This window comes from Apus apus, chromosome 12, assembly GCF_020740795.1.
Source record: "Apus apus isolate bApuApu2 chromosome 12, bApuApu2.pri.cur, whole genome shotgun sequence".
NCBI classification, from domain to species: Eukaryota; Metazoa; Chordata; class Aves; order Apodiformes; family Apodidae; genus Apus; species Apus apus.
Window position 1 is genome coordinate 4,523,847 of NC_067293.1, and position 17,523 is coordinate 4,541,369.

At 50.7% G+C, this 17,523-nt stretch overlaps 3 protein-coding genes across 11 annotated transcripts in view; 2 read left to right on the forward strand and 1 right to left on the reverse strand.

Moving 5' to 3' along the window:
- The window catches only part of ZMYM3 (zinc finger MYM-type containing 3), a 31,898-nt gene extending 29,819 nt beyond the window's left edge, over positions 1-2,079 (reverse strand). For all 6 annotated transcript variants that reach the window (XR_007890676.1, XM_051630303.1, XM_051630300.1 and 3 more), the window contains exon 1: positions 2,009-2,079. The gene's annotated coding sequence lies outside the window, so the exon portion shown is untranslated. The remainder of the gene's footprint in view (positions 1-2,008) is intronic.
- On the forward strand, positions 951-3,655 carry LOC127389760 (translation initiation factor IF-2-like). Its single transcript, XM_051630577.1, has 2 exons — positions 951-2,086; positions 3,352-3,655. Exons 1-2 carry the CDS (start codon positions 951-953, stop codon positions 3,653-3,655), a joined length of 1,440 nt encoding a protein of 479 aa, XP_051486537.1.
- Positions 2,021-17,285, forward strand: NONO (non-POU domain containing octamer binding). Of its 4 annotated transcripts, none has more exons than XM_051630305.1 (11): positions 2,021-2,086; positions 3,908-4,037; positions 6,498-6,718; positions 7,351-7,652; positions 9,187-9,282; positions 10,769-10,965; positions 11,308-11,392; positions 12,341-12,443; positions 13,717-13,759; positions 14,352-14,461; positions 16,241-17,285. In XM_051630305.1, exons 2-11 carry the CDS (start codon positions 3,917-3,919, stop codon positions 16,376-16,378), a joined length of 1,416 nt encoding a protein of 471 aa, XP_051486265.1. In that variant the 5' UTR covers positions 2,021-2,086; positions 3,908-3,916; the 3' UTR covers positions 16,379-17,285. The 4 variants fall into 4 exon arrangements, with proteins under 4 accessions (XP_051486265.1, XP_051486266.1, XP_051486267.1 ...); XM_051630306.1 differs by lacking the exon at positions 2,021-2,086 and adding an exon at positions 2,929-2,993; XM_051630307.1 differs by lacking the exon at positions 2,021-2,086 and adding an exon at positions 3,559-3,651.
- Positions 17,286-17,523: the final 238 nt, after the last annotated feature.

The window sequence follows — 17,523 nt, forward strand, 5'->3', positions numbered from 1 at the left end:
AGAAGTTACAGCCCAGAATGAGAACCACAGCTGAAGCACAGCAGGAGAAGGGACAAGCACAAACAAAGCAGCTCTCATCCTCAACAGAAAAAGACTCCAGGAACCATTTCCCCAGAACCTGAACATCCAGACCATGTCCAGTGCTGCCTCTGCCCACAGAAGCACAGCTGAGTGCCAGGGCCTTTCCTTGTGCCAGGCACACAGCACAGCCAGCTCCCAGCCTCGCCACTGCACACCCTCCCATCTGGGCCAGGTCTTGCCTCCTCCTCTGCAATCAACACGGGAGGTACTGACGCTCCCCAGAGGATTTTGAGGGGCACCTCACTGGCCATGGCCATGCTGCTCACACACAGCCTGGCCAGGCTTCACCAGATCGGCGCTTTGCCTCCTCCAGCGGCACAAGGCAGCTCCAGCACCACGGGACTGCACCTTTTTCTTGCAAGTCCTGATCCTCGAGAGCAGCACATGGTGTCCAGGGATCCACACACACACTCCCGGCCTTGGGGACGGCCCTGCCCCGGCCCAGACCCACCCCACTCATACAGGGGGAAGGTGGACAAAACGGCTGGCCAGCGCACAGCTGTGGGGTGGGTTTTTTTGTGAGCTCCACTGACTTTGTCACTACATGTGGTGACAGCAGCATAAAGGCTACGTCGCCCAAAGGCTTTGCCCGAGATGCAGGGAGAGGGGAGCCAAGGAGGGTGCTGGGACAGAGCAGCAGGCACACCGCAAGCTCCGGGGCAGCTGGGGCCGCCTGCTGCCCTTCTGCAGCACCGCTCCCCACGGCAGGGACAGGCCTGGGGCAGGAGCCACGAAGCCCTGGGCCCAGCCCATGCCCAGCCACCAGCCTAGCCGGGGGGCACTCCTGGCCCCAACAGCCGGGGTGGGCACAACCCCGGGGTCTGCCCACCCCGGTGACAGCCAGCCACGGGGGCAGGGGCTACACGAGGATGGGTGTCAGCCCCGGGGCCTCCCCCACCACACCAAGGGGGACCCCAAGGCCTGCTCCCCCTCAGCAGCCATGGGGCCAGCCCAGCATCCTTGGGGGGGGGGGTCCCGGGACCCACCCCTGGCCACAGGGCGCCCCCAAGTGGTGGCCACCGTGGGGGGGGGGTCGGGGGGCGCCGAGCGGCTCCGGCCCCGCCCCCTCGCGGAGCCATAGGCCCCGCCCCCTCCCGCCAGGCTTGTACCCCGCCCCCCATCCTGTTGGGGGGCCCTACCCGACCCGCCCCCCCCGGGCCCCGCGCCGCACGCGCCTAAGCCCCCACCCCCCCCCACTCACGGGGGCCAAGCATCAGCGCCCCACGGGTGGGCGCCCCAAAACCCCCCCCCCGCACCCACCCCACGCCGCGCCGCCGCCCCACCTGCGTCTCCCGTGCCGCCGTAGGGAGGCGCCCGCGGCCGGCGCGGCTCGTAACTGGCTCCGCGGCGCTGCGCCGCCCGCTCTGCCCAGAGCCCGGATTGGGGCTGCGGCCCCTTTAAATGGAGGCGCCGCCAGGAGCCCCGAGCGCGCGGCGGCGCAGGGGGCGGGCGGGGCCGCGCGCATTGGCCGCGCGGAGCGGGGGACGCGGCCCCATTGGCTGCGGCGGGGCCCGGGCTCGCGAGACTCGCCCGCCAACGGCGGCCTCGGAACCGCGGAGCGGAACCCGGAGCCCCGGAGCGGCGCAGCCGCCCGGACGCCTCCGGGCGGCCGGAAAACGCGGAATGGATTCGTCTGGCGGAGCGGGGCCGCGCGGAGAGACTGCGCGGAGCCGGGCGCAGGTAGCGGCCGCACCCCAGCGGGGCACGGCGCGGTGGCGGGGCACGGCCTCGGCGGGAGGCGCGCGCCGGGACGGGGCGCCCCAGTCCCCGCCGGTGCCCTCGAGACCACCCGCAAAGTGCGGAGCGGATCGCGCGGAGCGGGCTTACCACCCCCACTCCGCCCCCCTTCCCCCACTTCCCCCCCCCACTCCACACTCTCGCTGCCGCCCCGGGGGGCCCAGTCCGGCCGCGCCGCCACCGCCTCTACCTGCGTGCGGGGGGAGCCGCCCGACCGGGTCCAGGCGCCGCCACCGCCTCCCTGGAGCTGGAGCGTCTCCCCAGGGCGGTGAGTGACAGCGCGGACGGGCGGGGCTTTCGCGGGGGCCCGGGACACGGCACCGCCCCCAGGAGGGGCTGCCCCGGCCACCGCCCGCCCCCCCCCCGGGCTCCCTTCCCCGCCTCGGGCGCCGCCCTCCCCCCCCCGCCGCTGCACCCCGCACACCCCCAGACCCCCCTCCCCCAACCATGACATCCCCCATTCGGGCTCCCCTCCCCACTCGCGGCACCCTCACTGCACCCCCATCCCTCCACGCGCGGGACCAGCCGTGCCCCCCGCTCAGTTCCCTCCAGCCGCGTTTCCCCTCCCCGGGGGCTCGGCTCCCGGCGGGACCCTCAGTCCCAAAGGCACCATGCTCCTCTTTGCCCATCCTGTCCCCAGGGGGAACTCCCCCATCCCACTCCCCGCCCAGCAACCAGCCCCCGCCCGGGCTGCTTTTCGGTCTCCCTGCGGGTGCAAGGGCCGAGCCCGGGGCGCACGGAGCTGGGACCGCCGGGAGACGCCGTGGCGACCTCCCGTGCTCCGAGCGGCAGCGAGGGAAAAGTAGGTTTAGGGCCGTCAGGAGAGGACGGCGGAGATGCGGGAAGCGGCCACACCGCCCGGTGCTTCCCGCTCCGGGAGGGCTGCTCCCGCTCCCGGGGAGCGGGCTGGCTAGGGGCGCACGGCACCGGTGACGTGCGACGGGACACGGAAGGAAACAAGAGGTTTTACTGACAGGCGGCGAAATCGAGCCCGCCGGAGGCAGTTCAGAAGCAGGCTCCCACGGGGCCCGAGGCGGGGAGCCCGGACGGGCCGTTCCCAGCGGGCAGGACAGGACAGGGCAGGGCACCCACCGAGCCGGCTGCCCTCCCGCACCGGGGCAGCGCCGCCCGGAGGGGAAGGCTGGCGGGAACGGGACCTGGAGGACAAGGGGGAGGTAAGGGGGACCCCGCGGCTGGTTTGGGAGCGGCCACAGGGCTGGTGCTCGCCCCGCGGCGCCTGGAGGAGCCCCCAAGCGACGCGCCGGCTGTGCCGGGGGGGGGCTGTGCCGGGGGGGGCTGTGCCGGGGCTCCGGTACTTACGGGCCGTACCGGACGGGCAGGGAAGGGGTGGGGAGGCCGCTCCTCCCGCCACTAGCCCGGCCGTGCGGGATGGGGGGGGCAGCCCGGGAGGCGCGCGCCCCCCGCCGCTGTCTCTTTAAAGCGCGCGCCCGCGCCGCCCCTGCTCTCCCCCCTGACTGCGCCTGCGCGGCGCGGCGGCCGGGTCCTTTGTCCCTCGCCTGCCGCTCACCCAAGCCTCTCGCCCGCGCCCGTGACTGGCAGCGCGCGCGGCGGGGCCCTCGGCCCCTCGCAGCCAATCGGCTTCGTGCGATGGGCTCTCCGGGGCGGCCGGTCCCGCCCCCTCCGCGGCTGGGCCCTGAGTGGCGGCGCGGGCGGCCAATGGCGGCGCGGCGCTGGCAGGCGGGCGGCCAATGGGCGCGGGGCTGAGGGCCGGCAGGTTCGGCTGCGCCAGTTCCGGCCGCGCGCGCGCTCCTCTCCGGTGCGCTGCGAGGCGAGGGCCCCGCCGTCCGTTCCGACGCCGCTGTCCCCTGCCAGGTGAGGCCTCCGCGGCGGCCGGGGGGCGGCTCAGCCCCGCTCCGCTGCGGGGCGGGCGCTCCCGGGTGGCTGGCGCGGCTCCAGGGCCCTGCTGAGGCCTGCGCGGCCCGCCCCGCCGCTGCACGCGGCCGCTCGGGCGGGCGGGCCCCGGTGAGGCGGGGCCGGGAGTGGCGGGAGCCACCCGAGCGCTGGGAGCGGCGGGCTGGAGCCGCGGGCGAGCTCCGCACCGCGGCTTACCCGGCGCGTCTGCCTCTAGGTGGGGAAGATGCAGGGCAACAAGAGCTTCAACATGGAGAAGCAGAACCACGCTCCGCGGAAGCAGCACCAGCACCCGCAGCACCCGCCGCCGTCCATCCCCGCCAACGGGCAGCAGGCCAACAGCCAGAGTGAGTCCCGGGCCCGCCGTGGGGGGCCGCCCGGCCCCGCTTCGGGCAGGCGTTGAGCGACCGCCCCCGCCGCAGGGGGTGGCTGCCCGGCCCGGCCCGGCCCGCCCGCCCGCACGGCTGCAACAGGTTGTGCTGGAAACAAACAGAACCCGCTCTTCCAATCCCGAACAATGAAAACTCGGTCCTTAATCCAGCCGTGACTTGAGTTCGCTGTTCTCCTCCAGCAGTCAGGTTTTTTCCATTGTTGGAGGCGGTGGTTTGAGTTGGAGCGGGGTTGGTTGTGTTTTTTGCTTTTTTTGCTCGGTCTGCTTTAAAAGATGCATGAAGTTTCTATAGGTTTGACCGGGGTTTGTTTGTAAGCTTCTTGTGTTTCTGAAACCGGGAAGTAATGAGAGATTCTTTTTTTTATCTCGACGTCTCAAGAAAATCTCATTTAAGCAGTTTAAAAGTCTCTGAACTTTTAACGGTGTTTCTGTAAGCTTTGCAAAAACGAAATGGCCTCTTTTCCCTTGGTTCTGTTTATATTGTTTCCTCACCATAACAGATGGCTTCTCAACGCAGGTTTTTTAAGTACTAGAAAAATAAATTTGTTATCTGTAAAGACAGAGTTGTAGTAAAAACGTTGTTAGAGTAATCTGCAGTCATCCATTAAGACTAAATTTAAACCTGGGATGGACCAGGAGATGTTACCCAGCTTTATTTCATAATATTTCAGCATTCAGGTACTAGCTGACATTGATAATGGTTGTTGCTCTTATCTAGTGTGATTCCAGGTTTGTTCTTAATCAGTGTGGACTCGGGATACAGAGGAGGTGGTTGTGAGCTGAAACAATGTGTTAAAGGCCTCTAGGGCCTGAACTGGTCCCACTGAGTATCTTAGAAACATGGCAGCAAGACATAACATTTTTGGGGGAGCAGGTGTTAAATTTATTTTTTTTTAAGAAATATAAATTAATTATATTAAGAAAATAGTTATATTAGAATTTTTTTACAAGTTTGGACACTTTGGTTGTTCAAAACAAAAACATGTAGAAGTCACATCTGCACTTGGCATGATTCCTCTGTATGTACTTTCTGTCAAAGCTGCAAATTCAACTCTATGCACACATGCAGAGATACAGGACTAGTGAAAAGGTTCCTGTGTAATGTTATGAAGTGGCCCTGTTAAACAGGCTCCTTAGCAGTTCATAGGAGACAATAGACAAGGGTAGCAGATCAGTCCTGTTCTCTTCAGGTTGGAAACAATACAACATGGCCACTGCTTTGTGGTGGTCTCAGGGGGTCACCTTCTAGTGAGGGGCTGTATCAGATTCCTCTGGGGAGATCTACTTAAGGCAGAATAGTAGTGTTTTAACTCTGCCCTAAGTCCCTCCTACTGTATTCACAGGCCTTGCAGTTGATTCCCAAATACTTCTGATAATGGTGTGAACAAGTTCACAAGTCTTACATTTTGTTGTTACTATTATTTTTATCCAAGGAGGCATTTTTATTGCTATAAAAGAGTTGTCCTTGCATGGCTTGCCTGCGTTGTCTTTGCATGAATAGCTTTTCCTGGTTAGTGCCATCCTGTGTAGCCTGAATCAAGCCATTCATGTTCCTAGTTTATTTCACGTGTGTGGCCATGAGGTGTGTCCTCTGCAAAGCAAAGGACAAATTGCTTTCTACAGCTTGCTCTCATGTATGACAAAGTTCTGTGTTCATCTGGTGTGTAGCAGAGCTTCCAGGATTGGGCTAGACTTCCTGAGTTAAGGGTGTACATGCATGTGGGGATTTGAGAATGTTACTTCAGTCTGTCCTGTTCATTAGTACCAGCTATAGCATTGCTTACTGAATGTAGATTTTTGTGATGAACTTTGCAATTTTTCTGAGGTCTTGCCTATCTGGCTGTTTTTTGGGGTGGGTTTTTTTTCCACTGTTTTCATCATCCCAGCCTTCTCTTCAGCTTAGAACCCAAGACTCTAGAACCCAAATCCCATTTCAGAGAATGACAGCTTTATCAAATTTTACATGTCTTTGCAAAATCTCCTCAATTGCATATTTTCCTATACATCTGGATTTGGGTTTTTTTGGAGGAAAAATCCCAGCCAACTGGCTTTTCTGTAATTATCCAGCTTGTATTGTGAGTTCAGTTGATACTGTTCTGTGCCAGTCATCTTGAACAGACCTCCAAAAGTAGAGTGAAATCTCTCTCATTATTTCAAGCTGCAGTGTTGTTCTTTTCTCAAGTTCTAGACCATCATTCACTGGTCTGAATGAGCCCTCAGGTCCAGCCATGTTTTTTTTTCTTCAAAAAGAACGTGGGCCCATTCTGGAAAAAAAATAATTAATAAATCCCTTTGTTGCTCTAGAGGTGGCTGGAGAGGTTTGAGACCAAAGTGGATGGGTGGTGTTACCTATGTTGTCCTGTGTCTCTGTGTTCACTGTGATGAAACCTAATAGAATTTATCCCCCCAACTGTAGAGCAGCTGTGTACCTTATTCCCCTCAGATGAAGGCCTGACTATTGACCTGAAGAATTTCCGGAAACCTGGGGAAAAGACCTTCACCCAAAGAAGCCGCCTGTTTGTGGGGAATCTGCCCCCAGATATTACAGAAGAAGAGATGAGGAAGTTATTTGAGAAGTATGGCAAGGCAGGTGAAGTCTTCATACACAAGGATAAAGGCTTTGGCTTTATCAGGCTGGTGAGTGAATTGCTACCTTTGGGATGTTTTTGTGGCATTGACTGTTGCTGGAGGAGCATTTCTAATTGGGAGTAGGAGATGTTGAGGTATCTTGCTAATTTAGCCTGCTGTTGATCTTGGTAACCTGGAATATGGGATCAGCTTCTACAAGGGGTTTGTCTGGAGCTCATTATGAGAAGGAATGTGAATTCAAGCAGCTTGTGGCAGGTCTTGTGAGATACCTGATAAAGTTCTTCTGAAGCCAGGTGGTAGAAAACAGAAAGAAAGTATGAACATGATGCTAGGATAGCCAAAGGGGACTTCCAGTTTTTCTGGAAAGATGTGAACATGGAGTTTCTGTGAACATAGGTATTACTGGGTGAATGCTCTTGAGGTAGGGGCTCTCTCAGGACCACACTGAAGTGTGGCTAGAACGGAGAAACAGACAAATGACTCTCAGACTTTATTGGCTCATGTCACTGATAATAGGAAACAGCTACAGTTTATTAGGACCCTTTTTCTGATGTTGTGGGAGGATTATTTGTTCATCTCTGGGAAGTACTTGTTCAGAGGGAATAGGCTTGTGACTGTTGTGACTGTGGCTGATTTTGTGCTGCACTGAGAGTGTTAATGATCACTTTTTTTACTTTCAGGAAACTCGCACTCTGGCAGAGATTGCAAAGGTGGAACTAGACAACATGCCTCTCCGTGGGAAGCAGCTCCGAGTGCGTTTCGCTTGCCACAGCGCGTCGCTGACAGTCAGGAACCTGCCTCAGTTTGTGTCCAATGAGCTCCTGGAAGAAGCCTTCTCAGTGTTTGGCCAGGTGGAAAGGGCTGTGGTTATTGTGGATGACAGAGGACGATCCTCTGGGAAAGGCATTGTGGAGTTCTCAGGGAAGCCTGCTGCTAGGAAAGCCCTGGATAGATGTAGTGATGGGTCTTTCCTGCTAACTACGTAAGTGTGGAGGGCAAGAAGTGCTGTGGTGGCATGTGTGCAGGTTGATGGGTGGCGTTGGCTTGGGAATGTTTCTTAAAACCAGAGCAGGACAGATGAGATCTGGAGCAGAAGGTGGTACATTTTCTATGTGTGCACCTAGAATTTGTGAACAGAATACTTTCTGAAATTTGGGCTGTACTGCTAATTGCTAAAGTAATTTTACAAGCTTTGTACTTCTCACTTATCTCCTTTTTCTTGGAGGCCTTCATGTGGCACAGGTGTACACAAGCATGTTCAGTTTCAAAAAACAGGTGGTTTTGGGGGGATTTTTCAAGTATGTTTTTCTCATAACCAGCATAGTGTGTAGTGCATTGCAGGATGACTGCTGTTTCAGAAGTCTGTATTCTGAAAGAGCCATAAAAATTAAATTTTAAAAGTGATCATGCAAAACTAATAGCTCCCAGTGTATAACTGGGAAGACCTGAGGGTAGCAGTCTTTGCTAATCTTTTTGTAGCTGTCAGTGTATTAGATTATGGTATCTAGGACAGCAAACCAGTGTGTTGCTTATTTCTAGTTATGGTTTGGTTTTGATTACATTTTTTCTGGTTTGTCCTGGTACATGACAGGAGCAGCTGGATTAACTGCTTGGAATTGGTTAATGGTGGAAAATAAGACTATTACTAATGGAACATGACACATGGAAATTAAAAGCTATAATGTGAATCTTTAGTTCAGGAGAAATACTTTATCCTCTCCTATTCTGTGTTCCTGCTGGGGTCTGGGCAGTGCTTGCTGCTTGGCATAGCATGATCATTTCTCTTCCATTTCCCCACCTCTGGTAAATGGGGTTGAGGAGCTAATGAGAAGCTGCTCTGATGCTTTGTCCTAAGGATGAGCAGTACCAATGCTGTGGTGGGAAGCTAATTCAGAGACTGGAGACCCTCCTGTCATATCCTTTCTTCTGCACACAGCAACTAGGAGGACAGAAGCATACATGTCCAGAGTCTGTGTTGTGAATGCATCAGTCAATTTCTTGCAGGGACCAACAGGCACTTAGAGAGCACTGCTGCTTGCAGATCATGGCACGTGGTGGTCTCACCAGGAGGACAAGACTGAGCAGTACAGTGAGGAGCAGTGTAGTTACTCTTTGCTCCAGGCAACTTCACAAAGGCACACAAGGACTTATGCAGCCTGTTGGCCATGCAGCAAGGGAGGAAAGGGATAAAAACCAGACTAGGAACTTCAGGACTTCATGCTGAGTAGATTCTACTGGAGAATGTCAGGATCTAGTTAAGCTATTAATTTGAACCAGTAACTGAAAGTATTTTCTCTTTCAGTACAGTTTTGGTTTGGATTCAACAAAGGTTTTGATTGACAGTTTAGCTCCTACTCTAGAAATGAAGAAAAAGTGTTCAGAGTAAATTCTGGTTTCAGTTTGGTTGAGATCCCCAGCTGCTCTGAATTTCTTTGAGCAGGCACAGTGCACATGCTGTTCTACACTGCAAGCTTCTTCTTGAATTTTCTTGAAAGCATCTCATCTTTTCTTCACAGTTTCCCTCGGCCTGTCACTGTGGAGCCTATGGATCAGTATGATGATGAAGAGGGACTACCAGAGAAACTAGTCATCAAAAACCAGCAATATCACAAGTATGTGCCTGCCATGTGACAGGAGATGAGACTACCTGTGGGCTAGAACACTGACTAGTGCCTCAATCTTAGGAAGGTCACTCATTAGTGCTACTTAGGTCTTCCTTTTTTCTGCAAATGTGACCAGACTGGAAAAAGAATTGCATACACTGTTCTCTTGCCGTGGTTAGCTAGAAGAAGGCAGTTATTTTGGATCCATGCTGTTGGGTAAGACTGGCAGCCTCCACATGTTTTTCTTAAGTCCTTTTCAATTGTTGGAATAACAAAATTGTGTCAGTCTGAGATAATATGAGATCCTTTTTGTCAGATGAGGCTTCAATTAACTTGCTCTGAGTATTACAGAAAGTCTGTACAGGGAACAGATTTGAACCCACAGTGAAAATTTAAGGAATGGTGTGAATAGCATTAGGAGATTGTAGAGCTCTCCAGGTATAAGGCCATGGTCTTTGAAGGCTTTCCAGTGTAAGTAGGTATCATGTGATCTGGGCAGTGGGAATTAGTAAACCATGTGAGCTCATTAATTTTTCAAACAAGGAAGATGAGAGCTTCAGGAGCTGGAAGGCTGCATTAAGAACAGTCATGTGCTCCAGGTGAAGGCAAGTCTAGAGATTAGTGAAATGAGCACACATGTTTGGGCAGTGCTTGTTTCTGGAGTGGATCTGTCCATAAAATGTGCAGCAGGAGCAAAGACTTTCTTTTGCGTATTTCTGAATGTCTTTCCCCAGAACACTGTGGTGTCTTACAAAAGCAGTGTCATTGTTTCTTATGGAGGAAGGTGGAACACAGTTTCCATGTCTAGTTAATCCTGCAGCAGGATTCTTCCTAAGTTTCTCCTTTCGATAAGATGATTCCTGAGGAGCAGACAAACTGGTGTCTCAAAGGGAAAAGCAGAAGAAAACGTGTTCCCTTGTTGTACTAAGAAACGTATTCCTGTTAAAAGAGTTACAGAACCCTAGGGGTTGGAAGGGACCTCAAAAGATCATCCAGTCCAACCCCCCTGCCAGAGCAGGATCACCCAGAGCACATCACACAGGAACGTGTCCAGGCGGGTTGGAATGTCTCTAAAGAAGGAGACTCCACAACCTCTCTGGGCAGCCTGTCCCAGAGCTCTGTCACTCTCACAGGAAAGAAGTTTTTTCTGATGTTTATGTGGAACCTCCTATGCTCCAGTTTGCACCCACTGCCCTTTGTCCTGTCACTGGTCATCACTGAACAAAGCCTGGCTCTGTCCTCCTACCACTCCCTCTTAACATATTTGTAAACATTGATGAGGTTGCCCTCAGTCTCCTCCAAGCTCAAGAGACCCAGCTCCCTCAGCCTTTCCTCATCAGGGAGATGTTCCACTCCATCTTTGTGGCCCTGCACTGAGCTCTTTCCAGCAGTTCCCTGTCCAAAAGGATCTGCCGTTGCATTTAACACAAAAATGGGTTTTTCTTGGCTCCTCCTGGCTCCAGCAAAGCATTCAGCACCTCTCCTTGTTTGCCAGGGAGCGTGAGCAGCCCCCTCGGTTCGCACAGCCTGGCAGCTTCGAGTACGAGTACGCGATGCGCTGGAAGGCCCTCATAGAGATGGAGAAGCAGCAGCAGGAGCAAGTCGACCGCAACATCAAGGAAGCTCGAGAGAAGCTGGAAATGGAGATGGAAGCAGCTCGGCATGAGCACCAGGTTATGCTCATGCGGCAAGGTACCTCTCATGGGTTAAACAACAGTAGCCAACGGGGGCCCTGCAGCATCCAGGGGTGGGTGGCTCAGCAGGCTGGTTGGAGCTCGCTGGAGGTGAGCCCATGGTCCAGCTGCTTGGCTTCTACCCAAGCATGATAGTGGCAAATGAGTGGAGGGAGATTGTTGTAGAGGTATCATTGCATTGCTGGAGGTTCTGTGAATGGAGAGGGATTATTGTGGAGGGATTATTGTATTGCTGAAGGTTCTGTTACCTTATTCTCTTGTGTGTTATGGTTCTACGTTAGGAGTTGCTGAGAGTTGGCATAGGACGTTAATTGGGTTTTTTACTTGTAATCTTATACAGATTTAATGAGACGCCAGGAGGAGCTGAGGAGAATGGAGGAACTGCATAACCAAGAAGTACAAAAACGTAAACAGTTGGAACTCAGGTAAGGGGGAGGGCTGTGAAATACTGTGAATCCTTAATAAAATGGAATGAAACGCTTCTTGAGTGTACCTCATTGTTCAATGTGACAATTTAATTGCTACCTTTGGAGTCTTTTTGTTCATAGGGAAAGTGTTCAGCTAGTTTAAGGTGGAAGAGTCAGGAGTTTCTTTCACTGAGCAGTATTTGGATTTTTACAGTTCTGTGTCTCAGTTTAGCTCCTTGACCAAGGCAGATTGAAAATTCAGGATCTGTGCAGTGATTCAGTGGCTTCAGTGCTGAAGGCTGGGAAACCCCATTCTAGAATCTACCTTCTCTGAGGGAGTAACTTAGTCTCAGAGATTTCTCTCTCCATTGCAGCTCTTCCTTGTCTCAGGATAATTTTGAGAAGCTCCTTTAAGATTTTCAGACTTGAGAACTGTCTGGCTTGAATGCATTATGTATTTGGGAGCTGCTGTGTACTGTACATAGAATCATCTACTTTGGAAAAGACCTTTAGGATCCTTGAGCCTGACCATAAACCTAACAATGCCAAGTGCACTAAACCATGTCCCTCAGCACCACATCTACATGTCTTTGAAATACCTCTGGGGATAGGGACTCAGCCACTCCCTGGACAACCTGTTCTGGTGCTTGACAGTTGTAGAGAGAAGGTCTCCCCTCAGCCTCCTTTTCTCCAGACTGAACTCCCTAAGTTCCCTCAGCTGCTTCTGAGACACACAGATGGGCTGATGTTAGGTTTTATCATGAGCTCCTTAAAATGGAAAGTGTTGGAAACATCTGGGGGTGCGCCCAGGTTTCTGTTGTCCTAATGAAGTACCTAATATTTTACAGTCTCAGCAAAACTGTTCTTGTAGGTTTCCAAACAAGACTAGTTGCAGGGAGCCCTGCAGCCCTAAGGTGCACACAGTTGGAGTATGTTGTGCTCAGCATCCTCGGACCTTTTTTGCAGGCAAGAGGAAGAACGTCGGCGCCGTGAGGAGGAAATGAGGAGGCAGCAAGAAGAGATGATGAGACGCCAGCAGGAAGGCTTTAAAGGGAACTTTGCTGATGCGGTATGACTGCTTCTGTCTTCCCATTACATCTGTATACTCACTTTAGATTTTTGCCCTTCCACAGCACAGGGCTTTCTGAATTTGTTGGGTGAGGGACTCTACATCTGCAAGGCGTTTTGTCTTAAATTATTGACTCCCTGCACTCTTTAATACAGTTTAGTCTGGAAAAGATGAACACTTCAGTTACTGTCCCACTGCTCTTCATGTAGGGACCTCAGAAGCTGTCTTGCTGTTCAGAAGAGTATATGCTAGCAAGGATGTGCTGTCCTGAAGTACTGCTGTACCTCATGCTTAGATGAAATTATTCCAACTTGAGGCATTTCTGCAGGATTGGTGATTGATTGTACTTAAAAGTCAGTTGGTCAAGTGTTTTCTTGGAAAATGTGTGGTAACCTGCCTTTTAATAGCAGCATCTCTAGTTCTGTAGAGAACCGTCTTACAACGCATCTCCAGATCCAGCAACTTTTTATTGTGGAGGCAGCTGTAGTGCTTCCAAGGTGGTACAACAATGCAACTATGTGGCAAATCATGTATCCTAGGGAAAAGTTGGCCCCTAAGCAAAATAGCTAAATACGTCAGACCAAAAGGGCTTGAGACCATGTGATTGACCTAAATGTGTGGATGTTACCCTGCATAGCAGAACTGATTTCTCTAACAGTGCCTTCATGTGATAAACAGTGGCACTGAGACTACAGATGAAGTGAAATCTGTTCTTTTCCACTGTGGAAAAAGTAAAAGCCTCATTGAAGTGATGAGGTGCTCCTAGCTTTGCAGGGAGGGAGGTCTGTGGTGTGTCCCCTGTGCTCAGTTAATAAAAGAGAAACTGAACTCACTGGGGTTTTAATGGCAGAGACCTAGTGCTGCCTCTTGGTGTAGGCTTGCCTTCCTTCCAATGGGAAGAGCTTCTTGCCTGTGCTGAGGAAGTAGCAAAACTAATTCTATCCAATGTGTTTCTGCTGTTCAGCAGATCTTCCTAGCCAGGTCTCAAATACTGCTTTATGCTGCTGTTTGGTAAAATCTGCACGTGCTGATTGTTTTACCATGATTGTGAAAAACAGGCTTTCAGAAAGAGATATTTAAAATGAGACCCATTTGTTCAGCAGTTAGTCATCTGAAGGTAGCTCGGATCTTCTTCTGAAATTTACCCTGGAACTAACATTTCTACACAGTTTTCAAGAGTAAAATCCCCAAGCTCATTGAATTTGTATGACTTTTTTTTTTTTTTTTCAAAGCCTGAATTTTTATGGTTTTAAATGAGTGTCTCTTTTTCCAGCGGGAACCACCAGACATGCGAATGGGACAGATGAGTATGGGAGGTAAGAGCATTCCATGGCCATCTTTGTTCCTCTGCGTGGTCCTTTCCTCCTTTACAACATCTGTGCATTTTTTGGATAGTCTCATTTAGTTGCCTTCTTATTTAGATACTCAGTTACAGTAATATTCTTCCAGTTCCAAGACAGGAAGCATTCATGTGACAGGAAAAAAAAACAAAATTGCCCTATGAGGCAGTGCTGTCCAGTTGTGAAGGACTCAGCTCAGGAAGCAGAAGGCTTCGTTGAAGTTGCTGTCAGTTAACCACCCTGTGCCTCAGAAGTTTGTACTGATCCAGAAGCTGGTACAACATGTAGTGCTAGACCTTGAGCCCAGGAAATGATATTGATTACTGTATTTCCATACTCCATGCTTGAGAGTTTCAGGCCACACGTACAAGAGCAAATGTTAGAGCCTGCTATAGTTTCAGATGGTGCTGGAATGAAGAACAGTTTGTCCTGACCTACTAGTGCAAAGCTGATCAATAAATAAGGGCTCTGTCCATGGATGTAGCACTGCAGGGAGCTCACACAGGGTTTTCTGGCTCTGAAATGAGGAGTAGACCCTGGTCACTGCCAGGAATATTCACTTTTCCAGGTACCATTGGCATTAACAATAGAGGAGCTATGGGTGGTACCAACGTCCCAGCTGCAGCACCTCCTGCAACTGGTCCTGGAGCTATGATCCCTGATGGAGCCATGGGAATGGTAATGTATCTGCATCTGGTTTCTGTGCAACTTTTAAACACAGATTGTGTTGTTTCCATTGTTGAGCACTATGGTGCTGAAGCTAAACAACCTAGATGTGTTGCTTAACTCCAGCTGAACTCTAAAAATTAATCTTGCCTTGGTACTAGTTGGTAATTTTCAGATTGAACCAAGTCCAATAACTACTTGCTTTACTTCCAAGATAACTAATGCTAAAACATTTGTTAGAAAGATGTTAGCAATAATATATGGTTATTTCTTAAATGGTGTAGTTGGAAGCACTTTGTTAAACAAGTGTGTTTTGAGAGTAGATTATTGCAGGCATAAAGCCAGGCCTTCATGAATGTTCTGCCCATCACTAGTTTTAGAAACAATTATCTCTTATGCTAATAGGCTAAAATGAGTATTGTAATAATAAGCATGCTGAAATGAATTCAGGTAATTTGCTTAGGAAGTAAAGAGCAAATGAGTGAAGGTTATACTTAGTTATTTGCCTTTTTAACATTTTAATTTAGTTTTAAACTTCACTTCAGGGCTTCACAATAGATCATGGCTTCTGTGGCATCTGTCATTCCTCTCTGTCATACAGAGGCTTGATCCTCCCACAGTGGCAGCACTTCCAGTCAGCAGCAGAAACAGCAACACTCATAGTCAACTTTGTCCTGGAAGTTCATCTTCCTTTAGCAGTTTATATCAGTTGGTCTAATAAAAGATCTTCCTGCATACCTTTCTACTTAGATTTGACCTATCCTGACTGCTACATCACAGAATTATTTATTTTTTTTGTCATAAAGAACAGTTTTATTTGGTTACAAGCTTTTTTTACCTGAGTGGTAGGGCCAGTGGAGCAGCTGAGCTTGAGGGAATGCACAGACACAAGGAAATTGAGGAGCCTGTTCTGTAGAGCCAGGCAATACTATGGAGCCATCTACAGGACTGACAGCAGTTATGATTTGCATGTATGTATCACTACTGTAAACCTGTGGACAGAGAATAAATGGAACCCAGGAGCCTGGTGGAAAGCAGCTCTGTTCTGTGTAGTAATTTAACCCCAGTCCAGGGGAAGGAACAGGCAGTGGTTGCCCCCAGTACCTTCCCCCAAAAGTATCGGGTCTGCCACGAGGACATTCGAGCAGTGGAACAGGTTCCTCAGAAAGGTTGGATATTTAGGAGACTTGACTGGATAAAGCTGCAACTAACCTAGTCTGACCTCATAGCTAACTCTGCTTTGAGCAGGAGGTTGGACTAGAAACCTTCTGAGCTACCTTCCAACCTGAATTAATCATTGGATCATCTCCCTGCTGGAAGGAAGAGGCTAAGCAATAGCATAGCTGGGAGAGGGCCAAAAGAGTGGAAATAACAGGATACAAGCAGGGCACAGGACTAGTATTGGAGACTTATTTTGGAATTGGAGCATTGTGCACCCCTGGCTGGTGGTAGTGCTGTAGTGTCAGTGTGCTGCTCTTCATTTGTGTTCCTTCTGGGTGAAGGAACATGGGGGACACCTCAGGTTCTCCTTCCCAGGCTGCATTACTCCCCTGCTCCACAGCAGGCCGCTAGTCTGAGATGGTGCAAACTGTGTTCCAGTTACACAGACAAGAAGTCTTGATCCTCTCAGGCCAGTTTTCGGGTTTGGGGGATAATTTTGGTGAAGGTTTGCAGCAAGGTGAGCTGAAATTGTGGAATCCTGGTAGAATCTGAATCAACTGAAATGTTTTTTCTCCTTTTTTTTTTTTTTTTTTTTCTTCCTGCCTCTTCTGCCTTTGTCCTCATGACAAGACCCCACCACCACCTGCAGATCGCTTTGGCCAGGGTGGTGCAATGGAAGGCCTTGGAGCAATGGGAGGGAACCCACCTGCCTTCAACAGAGGAAACCCAGGGGGTGACTTTGGCCCTAACAAGCGTCGCAGATACTAACAGGATAAAGCTCCCCCCTGCACACACCCCAAAGAGGAAAGGAATCTTGGCAGGCCATATAGGGTTCAACTCAGGGCAGTGGGGGGGGATATTAAAAATAGTTAATTAGGGCCTGGTTTGGTAAAGCCACTCTGGGACAAGGGGAGTGCAGTCTGAGTGATAAAGGTTTTAGAAAATTTCATGTGGTGCATTCCTATAATTTCAATGTGAAAAATGGTTTCTGGGAGGCTGCCATGGTTGTTCAGTAATGGTGACATCTGGCAAAGACCCTCATGCCTTGACCATTCCAGGTTCCTATTTGCAGCTGGAGTCCTGAGACAAAACTAGAGAAAATTACAGTATGTCAGGGCATTTTTTTTAGTGTCATGTACCTGGCATATGAGCACAGGGAGGTCTGGAGAAGTTGGGCAGCATCTGGGTATTTCACAGCTCCCATGATTATGTAAATTTATATAGCTCCAAATGATCTGTCATGTAGTGAACTGGGGGAGTTTTTATGTTCATTTTTTTCTTTTTTTCTTTTTTTTTTCTCTCCTAACTTGTAGTTATATTTTTTATCTGGACCATCTGTTTCTTTAAAGCAGTTGACTGTCATGTGCAGCCTGAATGGCTGGGAGGCTCTTGTTTGGATGGATTTTTTGATAATGTGTTGTAATGCTGTTTATTTTTACTGGTAGTAAAGTACAATCTATTGGACAACGATACTGTATCTCATGCTGAAGATTTAACTGAAACCAATGTTTGTATAACCTTAACCTTGCCTGTCTTTTGTGTAGAAGTACTACAAGATTTTTCTTTTAGTGTAAACTGTTTGAACACAAGCTGTAATTGTCCCACTAACAAGGTTGAGTTTGTCTGAGGAATGTTACAGGAATGCATTATTAAAGTGGATTTTAAGCCTTTTTCATCTGGTGTATTTTCTTTTTGTTTTTTTTAAATTAAAAAAATGTCTTTGTATGGGTTGAAGTAAATTAAGCTTCAGATGATATCACAAAAGTTGTTCTTGCACAGCTCTATGAAGAGGGTGTTCAACCCCAGAGAACTTGCTAACCATTCTCCTTGCCACAGAATGAGTTTTGTGTGTTGGAAGAAGACCTTCAACTTAGCATTTCATGCCATTTTGGGGTGTATTAAGAAGAGTGTGG

Excerpts from the sequence above, each read along its gene's own strand:
- LOC127389760 (XM_051630577.1), top strand. The coding sequence starts at position 951 with ATGGGTGTCAGCCCCGGGGCCTCCCCCACCACACCAAGGGGGACCCCA. Across the intron at positions 2,087-3,351 it reads TGGAGCGTCTCCCCAGGGCG|CCTCTCGCCCGCGCCCGTGA; the intron begins GTGAGTGACAGC and ends CGCTCACCCAAG.
- NONO (XM_051630305.1), top strand. The coding sequence starts at position 3,917 with ATGCAGGGCAACAAGAGCTTCAACATGGAGAAGCAGAACCACGCTCCG. Across the intron at positions 9,283-10,768 it reads AAAAACCAGCAATATCACAA|GGAGCGTGAGCAGCCCCCTC; the intron begins GTATGTGCCTGC and ends CTTGTTTGCCAG. Across the intron at positions 14,462-16,240 it reads CTGATGGAGCCATGGGAATG|ACCCCACCACCACCTGCAGA; the intron begins GTAATGTATCTG and ends CCTCATGACAAG.